The sequence below is a fragment of the Lipotes vexillifer genome, unplaced genomic scaffold (assembly GCF_000442215.2).
Source record: "Lipotes vexillifer unplaced genomic scaffold, Lipotes_vexillifer_v1.1 scaffold1215, whole genome shotgun sequence".
Classification (NCBI taxonomy): domain Eukaryota; kingdom Metazoa; phylum Chordata; class Mammalia; order Artiodactyla; family Lipotidae; genus Lipotes; species Lipotes vexillifer.
The window spans coordinates 2,252,529-2,273,884 of NW_006790710.1; the positions used below are offsets into that span (position 1 = coordinate 2,252,529).

The following is a 21,356-nucleotide window of genomic DNA, read 5'->3' on the forward strand; positions in this document are numbered from 1 at the left end:
GGGGTCAGCCACCAGGGAGATTTCAAGTTTCTCATTGACAAAAGGAGGGTCCGGGTGGGACTGCCTCCCAGGCACGCTTCTCCCAGAACCCTCAGGTCAGCTTGGAGACGACACCCATCACCTTGCATCTGCCAGCGGAGGATGCGAACACACCACGCGCTCACTTGGGAGGAGTTCCCTTAAAATCTTGACACCCCTTGATGTTCTTGGCTCTACTCCCTTCCATCACTCTGTGATGAGGCTTGAGGGCTCATCTGTTTATTTTATTTACACGGACCCCATTAAATATTGTATATTGATTTTGTTGACCCCAAATTATGGTGATCCCCAAGTATTATATATTTGTGTTATTATATGTATCTTATTTATGTTGAACCCTATTCTATTGACTGCTTCTGACATGAAGTTGAAAGAAGAATGAACTATTTCTTGCCAATAGGTTTAAGTGCTTCTTTAAGTCAAAGTGGAATAAGGTGAGAAGTGTCCAAAAGATTCCCATCTTACTTTAAAGCAAATGAAACAAACAAAATGAGACTTCTAGTTCAGAATGGTCATCAGAGCAGGGCCTGGCTGGAGTTCCTGCCCCTGCCCCAGGTGACACAGTCATGAAAACATAAATAAAAGTGAACGAGAGGAGCAGGTATCTGTTACGGAGAGCCCCGACTTTTCTGCAGACTCTGGTCCATCTGTCTGAACAAGCATGATTGAATCTCCGTGGAAATTGGCAGAGCCTTGATTCTTTAGATCCAAGAAATACACTTACACTGACTCCTGAAGGGCCGGCTCTGTTAAGGACCCAGTGACAGAGCCTGTGTGTAACAGGTAAGCTTAACCTCAGCCTTTGTCTAATTTGGTCACTTTGAATCGCAGGTGCTTGCCTCGGTTATCATCTTTCCAGATGACAGCTTCCAGGACCTTCAGAATGCTAACCTGACATTCAAAGGCGCTACAGATATGCTTCCTGGGTGGTACCTTTCTGTGCTCCAGGATGCTCCAGCCCAGCAGAACAACCCTCACTCACAATGCTCAGTAGAAGAGGTAAGCTGCAATGCACACTGATGATGACCTGGAACACACGAGCAGACACGCCTGCTACTAGCAAAGGCACAACAGGGCAAGTGGAGTCCTTACCTAGCGGCAGGATCCCGTACAGGGTGATGAGCTGTCGGACATCCAGGAGGGAAGGCATGGGTTCTATGGACATCTGGAGAAGAGTACTCCCCAGGTAGCTGTACTCACCTGGGGAGAGAAAAAATAGAGGACAAATGAATGGGAAACTACGCTACTCTGAGTTGCATAATTTGGACACTTGCAAAATTAACACAGGATACAAATTTAACATTTCTGAGCAAATATAATCATATTACGGAGAGTCATTGTAAAGAACTTCTCAGATAAAGGCTTGAAGAAAAACTGTCCAGCCACAAAAACATTTCTATACTCGCTACAATAACTGGGAATTATGTTGAGTATGATACTAACCTCCCAGTATTTTAAAAAATAACCTTTGAGTGTTGAATATGTGAAGAGCAAAGTTCTAAAATGAAGAACATACAAAGTATGTTTGGTTTAATTTCTATTCCAAGACATTATGTCTAACATTTGCACAAACTTTAAAAATAACTTACTTAAGATGGATGTGAAATTTGTATGGAAGCCATGTAAATCTGAACCTGAAATGCAATCATTTGAATGGTAGGATCTGAGTCTAATTTAGGATAAATAGAAACATCTCCTTTTGAGGGTGATATTCATTAACATTTTTATCGTTTTTAAAGGATTACCGAAGGAATAATATGGAAATAAATCTTTACAGGTTTAATTAGAAGGCATCAAAGAGCTTAATTGTAACCAGTCATAAATCTGAACTGTTATTTTCTAACTAATTTAGATATAAGTCACCACGAAAATTAGTTTTGCTGCCTTCATTTGTCATGAGGATGGACTTTTACATGCTCATATGATTCTCTCTTGATTTGTACCTGAATCTGAAGGAAAAATATTCGATAAACGAATCACAATCTCTTGATGTTGTTTTTTCCCGACTTTTTCTTTTCATAACATGTATGGATCTTGCAGAGCTTTCAAATGTTATATATGTACAACAAATGCCTTTATGCGTGTATGAAAACACTGAAGGAATACATGTAGGCGTCTATGAAATCCGGAAAATATCAAGGGCTTTAAAGCATTTTCAAATGCTAAGAAAATGAGAGTTAAAATCCAGATAATGATTGCTGTTTTGTTGTGGGCCACAGCCTTTCAAAGCTTCCACATGAAGAAAAGTCCTTGGCAAGGGCAATGGTCTTGGTGAGGGAAATGAGTGATAATGAAAGCATCTATTATGGCTTCCGATCTGCAGGCTTTTTAATGAGCAGGTAATAAACAGAAGAGCAGTTCATTTCGCCTTCACTAGAGCAGGAAGGGATCCTGCAGCCACCGTTAAATCCAGCACTTACTGCTGTAAACATGACATTGGGGGGTGCATAAAAGTGGCCCCATTTTCCCGCTTAAGTAAATCCAAGTTAATACCCAGATGCACCATATTTTCTAGACCCTACTTAGAAAAAGGAAGTTGAACTGGTGGGTGTTGGTTCTGATAGAAGGAACGACACTTTGCCAAGTGAGGAGACTCATACTGAAAGTGTGTTACTGCGTTTTGCTATTGCCCAGCATGGAAGCCATAAGCCCTTCCCATGGACTCATTCAGAATTTAGAGACGTCAGGATTCCCTGCATGGACACCAGGTCTTCCACGAGCGAGGGAAAAAGGAAACAGCAGATGAAGAGGTGTTGGAGATAGAAAGCATGAAAACGAGCAAGGAAACCTAGGACAACAGCGGGAAAAGAAACAGGACTGTGTTATGGGTAGGACTGTGTCCCCTTAAAAATCCGCATGTCAAAGCCTAACCTCCAGTATCTCAGAATGTGACCTTATTTGGAAATAGGATCACTGCAAATGTAGTTAATTAAGCTGAGGTTATTAGGGTGGGTCCTAATCCAATATGACTGGTGTCCTTTATAAAAAGGGGAACACAGACACACACACAGGGAGGAGGCCATGTGAGGTCTGAAGGCAGAGATGGGGTGATACAGCAGAAGCCAAGGATCGCCAACGACTGCCAGCAAACCACCAGGCGACAAGACGAGGGATGAGAGGAAGAGGTCAGTTTAGGCCACGTGAGCCCCAGGGCAGCTCAGCATCCTGGCAGGGGAGGACTGACAAGTCCAGGGAGCAGGACAGAGGTGGGGGCTTGAAGGGGCTCTTAGGCTTACAGCCAACAGATTCCTTCTTAGACCCTCCAGAAGGAACCAACCAACACTGCTGACACCGTGGCACTGGACTTCCGGCCTCCAGAACTGGGAGAGAGTAATTTTCTGCTGTTTAAACTGCCCTACTGTGGTACTTGTTAGAGCAGTCCTAGCAAATGAACACAGAAGGAGGAACTAATTGTAGAGAATAGGAATATACGAGCACACTTAAAAAATAAGGAGAAATAAAAAGTATTTGAGAAATCAAGGTGAAATCAGCTTCTAACATTTCCATTCTACCCCCACAGAGCATTGAAAAGAGAATAAAGAACAGACAATTGATAAAAAAATAATAGCCTCTTAAAAAAGTTACTCAAAGAAAAGGAGTGAGAGAACACAGGAGGCTTCAAGTCAGCAGACAATGCTCGTAGGACTTGGGGCCTCCCACCTGCACCAGGACACGCCAGCTCTGCCCTGGGCACTGCCAGGGCTGCACAGAGCATCTTCTGATGATGATGAGCACGGTGACACATGCTACGTGGTTACAATCCAGGTTCCTGCATTGTTTATACAATACAAATTTACGTTGGATGCAGGCTACCAGCTTCCAGAATGAGGTCGACAGAGAGACTTCTCAGGTTAACCTTTTGTTGCAACAGCTCTGCCAAGATTATGCACCCCGGGGCCCAGGTATTCCGAAGCTTCAGATGTTTTCCACATGTAATGTCTAAGTCAAGTCTTGTAAGGTGGGATTTTGAGGAACCCTTTGAATCTTCTTGTTCTTAGGACAGGCCCTGGATGCCAAGGAGAAAGCAAGAAACACCAGCCCTGGCCTGGGTGTCAGTGTTCCCACCGAACGCAGCAGCTCCAGAGCCACAGGCAGAGCCAGGTAATTTAGGGGGGTATTGGCTGTGTTTGTTCCCTCTGCATTTTCCCCGCGAGCAGTGGCTGACCCAGGTGCCTCGTGCTTCTGCGACGCGCACAGGGAGGGAGGGGCACAGAGGCACCAGGAAGTCACAAGCCCTCTTGCTGGCAAACCCTGAGCCCGTGGAAGATAGGTGAGATCACCACCGCGGCAACACAGGGAGGCAGCCAGCTAGCTCTGTGCCAGCATGCCCTCAAGTGTTCCATTTCTGCACTCATTAAACTGTCACAGCAATTTAGTGAGGCGGTTGCTGTTATCCTCCTCCTAATTGTGGAAACTGAGGCACAGAAAGATTACAGAAGGGACTGGCAACCCAGAGGGTGCGAGCTTCAGAGGCAGGAGGGAGAAGACATTCCCAGCCTGGGCGGGACAGCTGGTCAGTGGGTCTCTGGTCAGTGGGCATCAGCCCTGTGTCCTGGTGGCACGGAGGACGAGGGAGCAGGGGAGAGAGCCCCTCGCTGAGAGAGGGCCCCAGGCAGGCATGAGTGGCCCCTGCAGGCACCAAGGGGTCTTGGAGGACGCCAGTGCCCAGAATCTCTCCCCAGCATCCAGGTACCATTTGGAAATCAGGGACCTTGATGGTACCTGGGGGCAGGGGTGGAGGCTTGTAAGAAGGATCGAATTTGAATAACCTTGGCAGTTTAGCCCTCGTGATGCTAAGTTACAGTGATTTAAAGAATAAGGAAATGTGCTATTTCTTGCATGCCCAAGCTTGTGGCGGGAGCTGGTTCCTGGGCACAGGGTCAGTGCTCTGAGCTGGGCAGGTGTGCAGAGACAGAGCAAGGAACTGGGGGTGGGGGGAGTTGGGGGCTGGGCCTTGGGGGAACCAGACGTTACGAACTTGAGCTTCCTGCCTTCCAAGTCTCTTTCAGCCCTAACTGCTGTGATTCTAGTGCGTATTTGGATTTGAGTGGTGTTTATAAAAGAGTGGAAGCCCCCCAAACAACTCGTTTCCCGGCAGTGCTGAGCCGGGCTGGCTGTGAATACAGGGTTCCTGGGCTGTGGGGAATGTCCAAACCATGCGGCCACGTTCTGAGTCTGAGGGTTTGTACTCTGTCCCCGCCTGCATGGGGAGTTGCTGAGGCACAGCCAACACCCACCCTGCCCTGCTTGTCCGGCTCTGGGCTGGCTGGAAAAGGAGAAGGGGTAATGCCCCAGGGTTTCTTTTTCCCCTTTACTTTAAGGTCTGGTACTTTTATTAGAATACATCTTGGTGTTGGTCAATTGGAGTTGATATTCTCACATACAAAGCGTGATCATTCATTATGTGGTTTGCATTTCTGTTTTAGGAAATTTTTCATGAATAAAAATTCTTAGTGTTTGTTCTGTTCCTTGGCTTTGGTTTTCTTCTCCAGGGATGTGTATTATGTTTGCCTGCCTATGTGAATTTTCTTTGCCTATATCTTTAGTACTTGTTACTTTCTTATGAAACCTTTTAACCTGGTTCTTCATTTCTAGTTTTATTTTTAAAAATTTCTGTCTTTCACATTTCATTTCTCTTAAAGCATGGTTTGTGGACTTTATTCATCCTTGTATTCACTGTAATTTAGTTTTGTCCTAAAACGATTTTTCTCCTTTATTTAAAATATTCCTGGGGTTTCCCTGGTGGCGCAGTTGTTGAGAGTCTGCCTGCCGATGCAGGGGACACGCGTTCGTGCCCCGGTCCGGGAGGATCCCACATGCCGCGGAGCGGCTGGGCCCGTGAGCCGTGGCCGCTGAGCCTGCGCGTCCGGAGCCTGTGCTCCACAACGGGAGAGGCCACAACAGTGAGAGGCCTGTGTACCGCAGAAAAGAAAAAACAAAACGAACCCAAAAACCAACAAACAAAAAAACCCCAAAATATTCCTGGAATTTTGTGTAACTCATTTCTGCACTTTTCTAATTCCATTTTATGTATTCTTACATATTTTCTATAATTTTCTTAATGTATATTAGCTTGGTTTGAAAGAGGAGGTTCCAGTTATGTCTGCTTTGTGGGCATGTCTTTTTGTGATGACACTTTGCTCCTTATTCTTTCTTTTTTAATAGACATCTGGCATGGGCTTTGACCTTGAAGCTTTCCATTGCTTAAATTTATATGAGTTAATATTCCTATATATTTAGAAGATAGTTTGGGTCAGGGTAGCTTTTTAAATTTCATAGAGTCCCCTCTTCTGTTGTTTTCATATATGTTATGAGTATGGTGGCTTGCTTTTTGAGATGTCCTTGTTCTGTTCCCCTCCCCCAGTTGATTCTGGACCTTTTCTCTCCCTCATCTCTGTTGTCCCTATTCAATTGTGATTCTACTCCCAAGAGTTTCTTCTCAGTATAAGGCCGTGTCTCGGAAGGGTCAGTTTCAAGAGCGTCCAGAGGTTGGAGTGTTCTCGCCCGTTCATACTTTCTGATTCTATCCATTTTCACGCATCTGCTGTTGAAGTGGGCAAACCCCTCCCAATTCCAGCTGCAGTTACTACCCTGGTCTGTTGTGCTTTCCAGTGAGTGCTTGCTGGCTATTTTGGGGTTCTTTTGTTTTTTGTCCCCAGTGGCTTGCACTTTGGGCTTTGAGGGGAAACTTGGTTATTTCGTTTTTGTGTTAATTTTGTCCACAGGCTTTTGCTTTTGCCATCTAGTTGCTTTGTCTATTTTTATGTGGGGATCTGGGAAGATCCACTGCCATCTTTTCAAGCTAAGGATCTTAACCGGGAAAAAGAAGACAAACGTGGAAAAGACCAAAGGGAGCCAATCCTTGTGGCGATTTGACTGATTTTGCTAGACTGGGTCATTTACATTTGAGGTCACTCTTAAGAGGTTGATTTCATTTGCTTTGACCTTAAGCATCTTCAAGATGCTGCCTGGAAACTGACAAAGAGATCAGTGAGGAAGTCCAAGATGGATAAGAAATTCGTAAGAAGATGAGAAATATGCCCATTAATTCTCTGAGACTCTGCCATGTGCTAGGCACTGTACTAAAAACTAGGAATTCGGTGATAAGCAAAAAAGACATGATACGAAGAAAGAAACCAGACAAGGAGAGAGAGAGCACTTAGAGATCCCAGTCGTAAGTAAAGAGGTAGGGTTCTGCTAAAAGTGTTATTTTTTCATATGAACAGAATTAACAGAACATAATCAAGGCAATCCAGGAGAAAACCCTGCAGTACTTGAATAGGAAACACATAAAATAAATAGAAACCCAACAGATATTCCAGTACATATTCTGGTAAAATCTTACACCATTAGGAAATATGAAGGCTCCTCCAAGCCCCTGAGAAGGAAATGTGGCTTTATTTCAAAGGGATTAAAGCGATCACTTTTTTGATCCAAGGGAAATGTCAGTCTTTGTGCTCCTGCAGAGGCCAAAACTGGGGCAGTGTAAACACTGGAACGAATAACTCGGAAATGGGTTGTAATACAATTTTAGAAAGAGAGAATCCATCTGTCTACTCTAATACCAAAACAATTTTCAAAGGAGGGTGGGAGGGAAATCTCTCCAGAAGAATGGTACCTGCTAGAAGAGGAGGCAGAAGTAGAATATTCCCACTTTACAACCACCACAGCAAACATTAATGCAGGTAGAAGTCATCGGCGGATGCCTAAAACCTTTAAGATGGTTGGCAACAGAATCTCCAGAGCCTCAAACTATCCCCCACGGATTATTCATTGATTACAAAGTGGAAAATGGAGCTTTTACAATGGAGAAATCTGTGGAACAGCACCTCCACCAGTGATTAAACCCAACATCACCAGTGATGGGACAAAGCGTCACTTTTGTGCCCTCAATGTGAAAGACTGAGAATCAGGACACAACATTACCTGTAGTTTTCCTGTAAAAAATGTTTAACATGAATCAAGTCAGGAGGAAACCATCAAACCATCAAACCAATTCAGTTGAAGGAGAGTCTGTAAAACAGCTCAGACGTTTTAAAAATGTCAATGCTGCGAAGGACTGGAAAAGCCTGTAAATTGGTGCTGATTAAAGGAATGAAAGGGGACGACGGAGATATGACCATCACATCCATGATCCCTGACTGCATTTGGGATTGAGAAAGACAAACAGTTACAAAGGACATTATTTATTAGGACTATCGGGAAAATTGATTATTAACTAGATATTACCTAGTGGTAACAGTACGACATTAATGTTAAATTTTCTGAGTGTGATTATCTTTTCGTGGTTATGGAGGCGAGATGTCCTCAGTTGACTGTAGATGTATGAAAGCGAAAATGATATCTGCATTAGGGTGGTAGGAGTATGACGAATTTTAAGCTTTAAATATGTTTTCAGATCCTCATGGTATTTTTTAAAAATTAAGAGAAAAACATTAGCTGAAGATGGTGATAGCAAATGTCCCCTCTTTTTCCTCCCAACTACTCCTGTGGTGGCCCCTAGATGGAATTCTGGAAGGAATTTCTCCTGTGAGGACTCTGCGTTGGAAGTACCAGGGGCTGCCCCCTAGGGCACTTTGATAACCAGAGAGCGTGAACAATTCTTCATTTCCTCAGTTCAGCTTAAGCCACAAAGAATGCCTCCAGGAACCTTGCTAGTAGGTTTGGAAACCTGCTTCTACCACATTAGGGGAGAGAGCTGGACCCATTAGATCACAGCACAGAATGAACTCAAATCAATTCAATCCAACAAACATTTACTGCAAGCCACTAAGGGCCAGATTTTAGGTTGGACAAAAGCACAGATGGAACATACTTCCGGCTGTTGGGTCCTCAGAACCCAAGGGGTGACATGCATCTGTGACACATACATGCATTATTCTTTGTGTACTTTACCAATGTAATCAGAGAGGTTGACTTTCAGAGCCTGGATCAGTAAGCCTTCTTCCACTAGTTCCTTATACAGAGATTCGATGGTCCTGGGGATAAAGCAGACCATCTATTCTGTGAGCAAACACATCAAATCAGCAGTACTGATGTTAAGCATCACACACTCAAGAGAACTTTAACCAGATCTCATTCAAAGTACATTTGTATGTATGCAAATAAATTGACTTTTGAAGCGTTACTACAATTTGGGTATAAATTAGGCTTTTTAAAAACAATACTTGCACTCGTCCATGGGTATACCTGATGTTTCCTATTAATAAGAATTATATCTTTGGGCAGCTGAGACCAGCTATGACTCCTGCAGTCTGCCCTTTCATCAGCCTTCATGATGGCACAAATATGAATTAGAAATTACCCAATAATAGTAACGTAACAGGGCCATAATTATATATTCAGTTAGCATCTGCAAGCTGTAGTAAATCATCAATCCTTCGCGAAATTGACCTTTCCTTTTAACTCCACAGCATAATAGTTTAAAAAAATATCTATAAAAAACAAAGGCTTATAATGGAAATCATTTTAATATGAAAGACAAAATATTATAATTTTTTAGGAGGATGTTATACTCTTCCATAGTGTTTACAGATGACAAAACCTCTTCTCTAAGGGGGCCTTGGGTATGTAGCCAGCATAGTGGTAATTTATACTACTTGAGGAAAAAAAATGGAGAGAGTATCCCATGAATGAAACTCCCAGTGAAATTAACTGGGGCTTGGCTTGCTGGAATTCAGATAGATCATGCTCAAATACAGTGCAGTGGAGTCCTTCGAGATGTTTTGTCTTTTCCCTTTTCATTTATAGGGGCCTGATGCTTTGGTTCAACCCCAGTCTTTCCTTAGACTGAAGAATTGTAAATATAACTATTTTTAAACTGTTCTTTGATTTTTCAATGATCCAAATTACTGTGATTAAAAGAGACTCAAGAAGTGAGTGAGACTCAAGCCAAAAACCATCGGGATAGATGTTAATTCAGTGACTCCAGTCTTTGGTTGACTGAAATTTTATTCTATCAAATATATTTAAAATAGTGTGCGCTCAGCTGAGAATTAAGAAAGTTTTAATTGTAATGGAATTTGGGATGACAGTATCTGACCTGTACCAAGGCAGTATCAACTGTAGTGTTTTGACTTGAATATCCATTTAACATAAACATATGCGTAAAATATTAACATAAAATTGAATAAGATTCTCTAAAATAATCCAAACCAAATATTTTAAGACTCCGGGAACACAAATCTATATTTGGATCTTTCCAGTGAAATAAACTCTTGTGCCAGAATAAAAAATTTCAACTCAAAAACTACCTTATATGGCTACCTTATATGGCTGAGCCAGTTTGAAAGCCCTATAGGCCCCCTTTTGTCTGGGCAGCCAACCTACCAGCCTGGGGCTGCCTTGAGTGAACAAAAAAGCATCATGCCCAGGAATGGTCAGGGAGGAATCCCAAGTTGTAAGCTAATAATATATCATCCTAATCATTAACCAGGAGGTGGCTGAGAAGAGATGGTCCCTTTCTGAGCACGGCCACATACAGTGACCAGGAAGAGATGAGGGAGCTAAGAGTGATAAATCTATTTAAATTGATTTTTCAGGAGGCCATTACAATACTCAACAATAACAATCCCTGTGAATGGCAGGGAGCATAAAATGCCCCTTGAATACCTTGACTGTCAGCACAGTGTTGAGTAGTTCTGTGATGGGGAAAAAAATAAAAAATAAAAAAATAAATAAAATAAAACCACCTTATAAACTATGATAAAAATACTGATTTAAGGTTTATACTAACTGGATGAGAGAAACATAAGTTGTCTTACAGTGTCTTGGCAGAGAACTAGCCCATTTACTGAATCCCACTTAATGAATAACAGAGTCTTTAAAATTAAAATGAAAAGTCTTCCAGGAATAGGATGATCAGGTATTTCTGTACTTTTGGGTATAAAAGTGAATAAAATACTACTGGTCTTTCTTCATTTCACTAGAGAATTGCTGTAGCTCATTTATATTAGTTCAACTGTAAAGAAACCTATGCAAAGAACACATTCATTGGCTAACAGACACGGTCCATGAGCCACATGTGTGCTCTGTGTTGGTAAAGCAGAACTGTATTCAGTTAAGCGACTCTTTAAATGCAGAGAATGTGAATAGATAATTTTTACTTAGTGGTCAGCTCATCTTGGCAGATTTGAGTTTAGCTCTGGGTGGTCATTCAATAAGACACTTAGCAGGATCTACTTTCTCCTGAAAGACTGAGGTAAGGACAAAGGAGAAAAGTGGCATGTGAAAGTCACTGAAAGACAGCAGTGGCCCTGCGGGTAGGCAGGGGCTGGACCTTCCTCCAGGGAAGGGACTACAACATCCCCCCGAGGAGGCATCAGTGTTGGTGCATCGGTAGATGGGCTACTCCCTAGGAACTTGGGCGCCTGAGCCTCAGAATGCTGACCAGGCAGTGGTCAGCCAAAGCTCTTGCACTTGAACTTTTCCCTAAACAATGGAATGTCATGTGAGGAAGCCTGCAGCTCCTCCCTCTAGCGATATCCTGTGGGAGCCTTTTCTCCCCAGAGCCAAAGCCCACACCAAGGCTGGGTGTCTCTCCAGAGGCTGCCTGCCAGGGCCCTGGGCGTGTGCACCAGCTCTGGGGTGCTCTGGTCCCCACTTCTCCTGTGGATGGTTCCAAGCTGGCTTCCTCTCTCGTGGGTCTTCTTTCAAGCAGAGTTTGTAACTGTTATCAGCGCACCCGAAGGGGAACAAGGGAACACCCCGAACAGGGAGCAACACCTGTTACCCATTAACAAACCCATGGGAAAAAAGGTATACGTTCAAAATGATTTCTGCCGTTCACTTCCTAGGGATTTTAATTAAATTCCTTGAAAATGTTTGAAAACCTAGGCCCTATTTATTTCCAATATTAAAGCACTGAAGGCCATTTCAGCTTAAAAATGAGCATTTATAATTATTCGTTAATATCAAAGTTCAGCCGATGAGGCTTAAGGAAATGGAAGTATCCTTTCACAATGAGACAAAATCCTCACCCTTTCCTTCAAGGAGCACTTATGAAGGACCTCAGCGGGCCGGGCAGCGGGCCGGGCCCAGGGGCGGGCATGTAATATGAACTGTCTCTGCCCTCAAGGACTGCAGTCTCAGTGTTCCCTCAAAAGCTGTAGCGGGATGCTATTTTCTCAAAAAACTTTCTTGAGAACCCCATGAATTTTAAAACTTAAAAAATGTCACATGGCCTTAGAAGCAACGGGGCCTGAGTCTGCCTTCCAAGCCCCCCCTCTCCACTGCGTCTCCCTAGTCGAGGATGCCGGCCTGCACGCAGGACTGCAGAGAGGTCTCCTCCGTGCTTTCCCCACCATATACTCTTCCAGGGTGAAGGGGTGTGGTGTACGGAGCAGTGGGGGAGGGGGTGCCTTTCCCAGACCAGGCCGAGGACTCAGGCCATGTCCTGTGCTCTTTTCTGCGGTGCCCCCACCTGTGTGCACCCCTCACCTGTCCGCCGTTGGGTCTTTATCCTTCTTTCCCACTTTCCATTTTCTGTCTTTCTCCTTTTTATTTTTCTGGAAGAAAATGGGGGAAAAAAAAACCCATTTAGTAAAAACAAGCTTTGTGTAAACAAGAAAAATGAGCTCTAGAAATTAGCTAAGGAAGCTGATTTTGGGTGGTGGCATAGGGGAATGGGAGGCGGGAAGTCAGTCACGGTACATGGAGCGGCAACACATACGTCATGGACATAGGGACTGGCAGGTGAGGTGGCCGCTCGGAAACCTGCACGGACTGAGTCCCAACAGGCCCCGAGCATTGTGGTTCTTCTTCTGGGCCCTGGCACGCTTGCTACAAAGGATGAGAGTGCCGAGTGCACAGGCAATCAAGCTGTGCTTTTCTTTGATATCTGATCACCTCTCTGTTAGCATCAGGACCCAGACCTGGAGCCCAAAGAGTGACGCAAGCATCCAACTTTGGTTCCCAAAGGGCTTTGCACTCAGATCCTTGTGCCGGCTGGAGGGCAGTGCTCAGAATGTGGTCCGTTAAAGCAGTGCTTATCACTGCACTATTCTGCCTAAAATATCCACCAGTGGGCTTCCCTGGTGGCGCAGTGGTTGAGAGTCTGCCTGCCGATGCAGGGGACACGGGTTCGTGCCCCGGTCCGGGAAGATCCCACATGCCGCGGAGAGGCTGGGCCCGTGAGGCATGGCCGCTGAGCCTGCGTGTCCCGAGCCCGTGCTCCGCAACGGGAGAGGCCACGGCAGTGAGAGGCCCGCGTACCGCAAAAAATAAAAAAATAAATAAAATATCCACCAGTACCTCCCCATTGCCCACAGGATAAAGTTAAAATTCCACAGCCTGGCCCATATCTTCCTTTGTTGCCTCATCTTCTATCCCAGGCCTTCTCAGGTGACTCTTGCTCCTTATCATTTCATTCATGCTTTCATTTATTGTTTTTATTGCAGCATAATGTACATAAAGTATACCCACATCAGGTTGATTAACATTTTACATTTAATTTTGACATATAATCATATAACTACCACCCAGCTGAAAATACAGAACATATTTTCACCATTCCTAAATTCTCTCTCACTCTGCTTTCCGGTCTGTAGGTAACCACCACTCTGACTTCTCTGGGGATTCGCATTGCCTGTTCTTGAACATGGAGTCTTACAATATAAACTCTTTTTTTTTAATTTAACATCTTTATTGGAATATAATTGTTTTACAGTGTTGTGTTAGTTTCTGCTGTATAACAAAGTGAATCAGCTATATGCATATGTATATCCCCATGTCCCCTCCTTCTTGCATCTCCCTCCCACCCTCCTTATCCCACCCCTCTAGGTGGTTGCAAAGCACCGAGCTGATCTCCCTGTGTATGCAGCTGTTTCCCACTAGCTATCTATTTTACATTTGGTAGTGTATATATGTCCATGCCACTCTCTAACTTTGTCCCAGCTTCCCCTTCCCCCTCCCCATGTCCTCAAGTCCATTCTCTGCATCTGTATCTTTATTCCTGCCCTGCCCCTAGGTTCATCAGAACCATTTATTTTTTTAGATTCCGTACATGTTAGCATACAGTATTTGTTTTTCTGACTTAATTCACTCTGTATGACAGACTCTAGGTCCATCCACCTCACTAGAAATTACTCAGTTTCATTTCTTTTTATGGCTGAGTAATATTCCATTGTATATATATGCCACATCTTCTTTATCCATTCATCTGTCGATGGACACTTAGGTTGCTTCCATGTCCTGGCTATTGTAAATAGAGCTGCAATGAACATTGTGGTACATGACTCCTTTTGAATTATGGTTTTCTCAAGGTATGTGCCCAGTAGCGGGATTGGTGGGTCATATGGCATTTTTAGTTTTGTTTTTTTTTCCACTTATTTTTAGTTTTTTAAGGAACCTCCATACTGTTCTCCACAGTGGCTGCATCAATTTACATTTCCACCAACAGTGCAAGAGGGTTCCCTTTTCTCCACACCCTCTCCAGCGTTTATTGTTTGTAGACTTTTTGATGATGGCCATTCTGACCGGTGTGAGGTGATACCTCATTGTACTTTTGATTTACATTTCTCTAATGATTAGTGATGTTGAGCATCCTTTCACGTGTTTGTTGGCAATCTGTTTATCTTCTTTGGAGAAACATCTCTTTAGGTCTTCTGCCCATTTTTGGATTGGGTTGTTTGTTTATTTGATATTGAGCTGCATGAGCTGCTTGTATATTTTGGAGATTAATCCTTTGTCAGTTGATTCATTTGCAAATATTTTCTCCCATTCTGAGGGTTGTCTTTTCGTCTTGTTTATGGTTTCCTTTGCTGTGCAAAAGCTTTTAAGTTTCATTAGGTCCCATTTGTTTATTTTTATTTCCATTTCTCTAGGAGGTGGGTCAAAAAGGATCTTGCTGTGATTCATGTCATAGAGTGTTCTATGATTTCCTCTGAGGGTTTTACAGTGCCTGGCCTTACATTTAGGTCTTTAATCCATTTTGAGTTTATTTTTGTGTATGGTGTTAGGAAGTGTTCTAATTTCATTCTTTTACGTGTAACTGTCCAGTTTTCCCAGAACCACTTATTATTATTTTTTAACATCTTTATTGGAGTATAACTGCTTTACAATGGTGTGTTAGTTTCTGCTTTATAACAAAGTGTATCAGCTATACATATACATATATCACCATATCTCTTCCCTCTTGTGTCTCCCTCCCTCCCACTCTCCCTATCCCACCCCTCTAGGTGTTCACAAACACCGACCAGCACCACTTATTGAAGAGGCTGTGTTTTCTCCATTGTATATTCTTGCCTCCATTGTCAAAGATAAGGTGACCATATGTGTGTGGGTTTATCTCTGGGCTTTCTATCCTGTTCCATTGATCTATATTTCTGTTTTCGTGCCAGTACCATACTGTCTTGATTACTGTAGCTTTGTAGTATAGTCTGAAGACAGGGAGCCTGATTCTTTCATTTTTCTTTCTCAAGATTGCTTTGGCTATTTGGGGTCTTTTGCATCTCTATACAAATTGTGAAATTTTTGGTTTCTACCAATGGAAAAATGCCATTGGTATTTTGATAGGGATTGCATTGAATCTGTAGATTCCTTTGGGTAGTATAGTCATTTTCACAATGTTGATGCTTCCAATCCAAGAATATGGTATATCTCTCCATCTGTTTGTATCAACTTTAAGTTCTTTCATCAGTGTCTTATAGTTTTCTGCATACAGGTCTTTTGCCTCCTTAGGTAGGTTTATTCCTGGGTATTTTATTCTTTTTGCTGCAATGGTAAATGGGAGTGTTTCCTTAACTTCTCTTTCAGATTTTTCATCATTAGTGTATAGGAATGCAAGAGATTTCTGTGCATTAATTTTGTATCCTGCTACTCTACCAAATTTATTGATTAGATCTAGTAGTTTTCTGGTAGCGTCTTTAGGATTCTCTATGTATAGTATCATGTCATCTGCAAACAGTGACAGTTTTACTTCTTCTTTTCCGATTTGGATTCCTTTTATTTCTTTTTCTTCTCTGATTTCCGTGGCTAGGACTTCCAAAACTATTTTGAATAACAGTGGTGAGAGTGGGCAACCATGTCTCGTTCTTGATCTCAGAGAAAATGGTTTCAGTTTTTCACCATTGAGAATGATGTTGGCTGTGGGTTTGTCATATATGGACTTTATTATGTTGAGGTAGGGTCCCTCTATGCCTACTTTCTGGAGAGTTTTTATCATAAATGGGTGTTGAATTTTGTCAAAAGCTTTTTGTGCATCTACTGAGATGATCATATGGTTTTTATCCTTCAGTTTGTTAATATGGTGTATCACATTGATTGATTTGAATATATTGAAACATCCATGCATTTCCGGGATAAACCCCACTGGATCACAGTGTATGATCCTTTTAATGTGTTGTTGGATTCTGTTTGTTAGTATTCTGTTGAGGACTTTTGCATCTATGTTTTTGCATCAGAGATATTGGCCTGTAGTTTTCTTTCTCTGTGACATCTTTGCCTGGTTTTGGTATCAGGGTGATGGTGGCCTCGTAGAATGATTTTGGGAGTGTTCCTCTCTCTGCTATATTTTGAAAGGGTTTGAGAAGGATGGGTGTTAGCTCTTCTCTAAATGTTGGGTAGAATTTGCCTGTGAATCCATCTGGTCCTGGGCTTTTGTTTGTTGGAAGATTTTTAATCACAGTCTCAATTTCAGTGCTTGTAATTGGCCTGTTTATATTTTCTCTTTCTTCCTGGTTCAGTCTCAGAAGTTGTGTTTTTCTAAGAATTTGTCCATTTCTTCCACACTGTCCATTTTATTGGCATAGAGTTGCTTGTAATAATCTCTCATGATCCTTTGTGTCTCTGCAGTGTCAGTTGTTCCTTCTCCTTTTTCATTTCTAATTCTGTTGATCTGAGTCTTCTCCCTTTTTTCTTGATGAGTCTGGCTAATGGTTTATCAATTTTGTTTATCTTCGCAAAGAACCAGCTTTTGGTTTTATTGATCTTTGCTATCATTTCCTTCATTTCTTTTTCATTTATTTCTGATCTGATCTTTATGAGTACTTTCCTTCTGCTAACTTGGGTTCTTTTTTTAGTTCTTCTTTCTCTAATTGCTTTAGGTGTAAGGTTAGGTTGTTTATTTGAGATGTTTCTTGTTTCTTGAGGTAGGATGGTATTGCTATAAACTTCCCTCTTAGAACTGCTTTTGCTGCATCCCATAGGTTTTGGATCGTCATGTTTTCATTGTCATTTGTTTCTAGGTATTTTTTGTACCTTCTTTGATTTCTTCAGTGATCTCTTGGTTATTTAACAGTGTATTGCTTAGCCTCCATGTGTTTGTAGTTTTTACAGTTTTTCCTGTAATTAATATCTAGTCTCATAGCATTGTGATCGGAAAAGATACTTGATACACTTTCAATTTTCTTAAATTTACCAAGGCTTGATTTGTGACCCAAGCTATGGTCTGTCCTGGAGTATGTTCTGTGAGCACTTGAGAAGAAAGTGTATCCTGTTGTTTTTGGATGGAATGTCCTATAAATATCAATTAAGTCCTTCTTGTTTAATGTGTCATTTAAAGTTTGTGTTTCCTTATTTATTTTCATTTTGGGTTATCTGCACATTGGTGAAAGTGGGGTGTTAAAGTCCCCTACTATTATTGTGTTACTGTCAATTTCCCCTTTTATGGCTGTTAGCCTTTGCCTTATGTATTGAGGTGCTCCTATGTTGGATGCATAAGTACTTACAATTGTTATATCTTCTTCTTGCATTGATCCCTTGATCATTATGTCGTGTCCCTCTTTGTCTCTTGTAATAGTCTTTATTTTAAAGTCTATTTTGTCTGATGTGAGAATTGCTACCCAGCTTTCTTTTGATTTCCATTTGCATGGAATATCTTTTTCCATCCCTTCACTTTCAATCTGTATGTGTCCCTAGGTCTGAAGTGGGTCTCTTGTAGACAGCATACATACAGGTCTTGTTTTTGTATCCATTCAGCCAGTCTATGTCTTTTGGTTGGAGCTTTTTATCTATTTACATTTAAGGTAATTATCAATATGCATGTTCCTATTACCATTTTCTTAATTGTTTTGTGTTTGTTATTGTAGGTCTTTCCCTTCTCTTGTGTTTCCTACCTAGACAAGTTCCTTTAGCATTTGTTGTAGAGCTGGTTTGGTGGTGCTGAATTCTCTTAACTTTTGCTTGTCTGTAAAGGTTTTAATTTCTCCATCAAATCTGAAGGAGATCCTTGCTGGGTAGAGCAATCTTGGTTGCAGGTTTTTCCCATTCATTACTTTAAATATGTCCTGCCACTCCCTTCTGGCTTGCAGAGTTTCTGCTGAAAGATCAGCTGTTAACCTTATGAGGATTCCCTTATATATTACTTGTTGCTTTTCCCTTGCCTCTTTTAATATTTTTTCTTTGTATTCAATTTTTGATAGTTCGATTAATATGTGTCCCGGCATGTTTCTCTTTGGGTTTATCATGTATGGTACTCTCTGTGCTTCCTGGACTTGACTGACTATTTCCTTTCCCAGGTTAGGGAAGTTTTCGACTATAGTCTCTTCAAATATTTTCTCAGACCCTTCCTTTTTCTCTTCCTCTTCTGGGACCCCTATATTCCAAATGTTGGTGCATTTAATGTTGTCCCAGAGGTCTCTGTGAGCGTCCTCAATTATTTTCATTGTTTTTTCTTTATTCTGCACCGTGGCAGTTATTTCCACCATTTTGTCTTCCAGTTCACTTATCCGTTCTTTTTCCTCAGTTATTCTGTTATTGATTCCTTCTAGAGTATTTTTTGTTTTTTAAACAGAGAAGAGGAGTATTTATTTATTTATTTAGGGCTGTGTTGGGTCTTCGTTTCTGTGCAAGGGCTTTCTCTAGTTGTGGCAAGCAGGGGCCACTCTTCATAGTGGTGCGCGGGCCTCTCACTATTGCGGCCTCTCTTGTTGCGGAGCGCAGGCTCCAGATGCGCAGGCTCAGTAGTTGTGGCTCACGGGCCTAGTTGCTCTATGGCATGTGGGATCCCCCCAGACCAGGGCTTGAACCCGTGTCCCCTGCATTAGCAGGCAGATTCTCAACCACTGTGCCATCAGGGAAGCCCCTAGAGTATTTTTAATTTCAGTAATTATACTGTTCACCACTGTTTGTTTTCTCTTTAGTTCTTCTAGATCCTTGTTGCATGTTTCTTGTATTTTCTCAATTCTGTTTCCAATATTTTGGATCATCTTTACTATCATTACTCTGAATTCTTTTTCAGGCAGGTTGCCTATTTCGTCTTCATTTATTTCATCTTGTAGGTTTTTACCTTGCTCCTTAGTCTGTAACATATTTTTTTGTTGGTTCATTTTTTTTTTGATGGGTGGGGCTGCATTCCTGTCTTACTGGTTTTTTGGCCTGAGACGTCCATTTCTGGCGTTTGCAGGCAGTTGGATAGAGCTGGGTCTTGGTGCTGAGATGAGGACTCCCGGGAGGCCTCACTGTGATTGATATTCCCTGGGGTCTGAAGTTATCTTTTAATCCAGCGATTTGGACTTGGAGCTCCCATCACAGGAACTCGAGCCCGACCTTGAGCCCGCAAACTTTGTGGCGTGGTTAAAAAAAAAAAAAAAGGAAGGAAGAAAAGGAGAAAAGGAGCAGTACAATATCAAAGAATAAAAAACAAAATGAAATTAGAAGGATAAAAAATATATTAGGAAAAATAAAACTACAGTTGAAACAACTGCAACAAGATAAATAAAACCACAACAGAAAAAAGAAAAAAATAAAAGGGTGGGTGGGAAACAAGCCAAAAGGAGAGAACAATAACAAAGTATAAAGAATGAAACAAAATTAGAAAAGTAAAAGATTTGTTAGGAAAAATAAAAATATAAAAGAATCAACAACAAAGAATCAACAAGGTTAAACAGAACTCCAGTCGAAAAGAGGAAAAAAACAAGCTCCTGTCCCCTTAGGTGTCTGTGGTCCCCCACCAGTGCCTGGCAGGTGCCCTAGTTGTGAGGTGATGTGAATTCCGTGTCCTCCTAGTCCGCCATCTTGACTCCACACCCCATAAACTCTTTTAGGTCTGGCTTCCTCCAATCAGTATTACAATTCCAAGATTCACATATGTGGTTGCATGTAGCTATACTTCATGTTTTGCAGTATTTTAAAATTTAAAGTTCTTATTTTGAGATAATGGTGGATTCACATTTAGCTGTAAGAACTGCTATGGAGAGATGTAACCTTTAGTGGGTTTCTCCTAAGGGTAATATCTGGCAGAACTTTCTCACAAGGTCACAACCATGATCTTGACTTGATACTGATACAGTTGAGATCCAGGATGTTTTGATCACCCCAAGGGTCCTTCCAGTTGCTCTTTCAGAGCTTCCCTCCCACAGCCAATCCAACTTTACTAGAAACCTCTAATCTATTCTGTTTCTACAGTTTTGTCCTTTCAGGAATGTTCTATCAGCAGAATCATAGAGTACATTACTTTCTTGCTTTTTATTGATCATAATTCTCAGGAAATTTGTCCAGGTCACTGTATGCATGAATAGCTTGTTTTTTTTTTTTTTAATTGCTGTTTCTAGTTTTGGGCTATCATGCGTTGATTAAGGTGCAACAAATGTCTGTGTGTGTGTGTGTGTGTGTGTGTGTGTGTGTGTGTGTGTGTGTGTTTAAGTTTTCATTTCTCTGGGATAAATGCTCATGAGTGCAATTGCTGGGTTCTATGGTAGTTGTATGTTTGTCTTTTTTAAGAAATGCCAAATTTTGTGCAGAGTGGTCATACCATTTTACACTCCTACCAATCATGTAAAAGTGATCTAGTTTGTCCCCTGTTATCTTAGGCAGTTGGTGTTGCCATTGTTTTTATTTTAGCCATCCTCATGGGTATGAAGTGATTTCTCTGTGGTTTTAATTTGCATTTCTCTAATGGCTAACAATGTTGGACACCTTTTCTGTGCTCTTTTTCCCTCTGTACCTCCACTTGGGTGAAATGTCTCCATGTCTCTTGTCCATTTTATAATCGCATTGTTTTGTTTTCTAACTGTTGAGTTTTGAGAGTTCCTTGTATGTTCTACATACTAGCTCTTCGTCAGATATGTGCTTTACAAATGTTTTGTCCCAGTCTGTAGCTTGTCTTTTCACCCACTTAACAGGGTCTTTCACAGAGCAAACAGTTTTAATTCTGATGAAGTTCAAATTTTCCTCTAATGGATTTGCGCTTGCAGTGTTAATTTTAAGAACTCTTTGCTAGCCTTACATCCCAAAGATTTTCTCCTATATATTTTTTTCTAAAACTTACAGCTTTACATTTTACATCTAAGCCCATGATCTGTTTTGAGTTATTTTTTGTACAATATGTGAGACTTCGCTCAAGGTTCATTTTTTTTTTTTTTTTGGTCTGTAGATATCCA

At 41.7% G+C, this 21,356-nt stretch overlaps 1 protein-coding gene across 1 annotated transcript in view; it reads right to left on the reverse strand.

Moving 5' to 3' along the window:
• Nucleotides 1-12,539, reverse strand: part of DRC11 (dynein regulatory complex subunit 11) — a gene marked incomplete at its 5' end in the record, with an annotated part of 55,492 nt that extends 42,953 nt beyond the window's left edge. The window contains 3 exons of the mRNA XM_007463916.1: nucleotides 1,132-1,239; nucleotides 8,935-9,017; nucleotides 12,478-12,539. Of these exons, the coding sequence (XP_007463978.1) occupies nucleotides 1,132-1,239; nucleotides 8,935-9,017; nucleotides 12,478-12,539 (253 nt within the window). The remainder of the gene's footprint in view (nucleotides 1-1,131; nucleotides 1,240-8,934; nucleotides 9,018-12,477) is intronic.
• Between the last annotated feature and the right edge of the window lie 8,817 nt (nucleotides 12,540-21,356).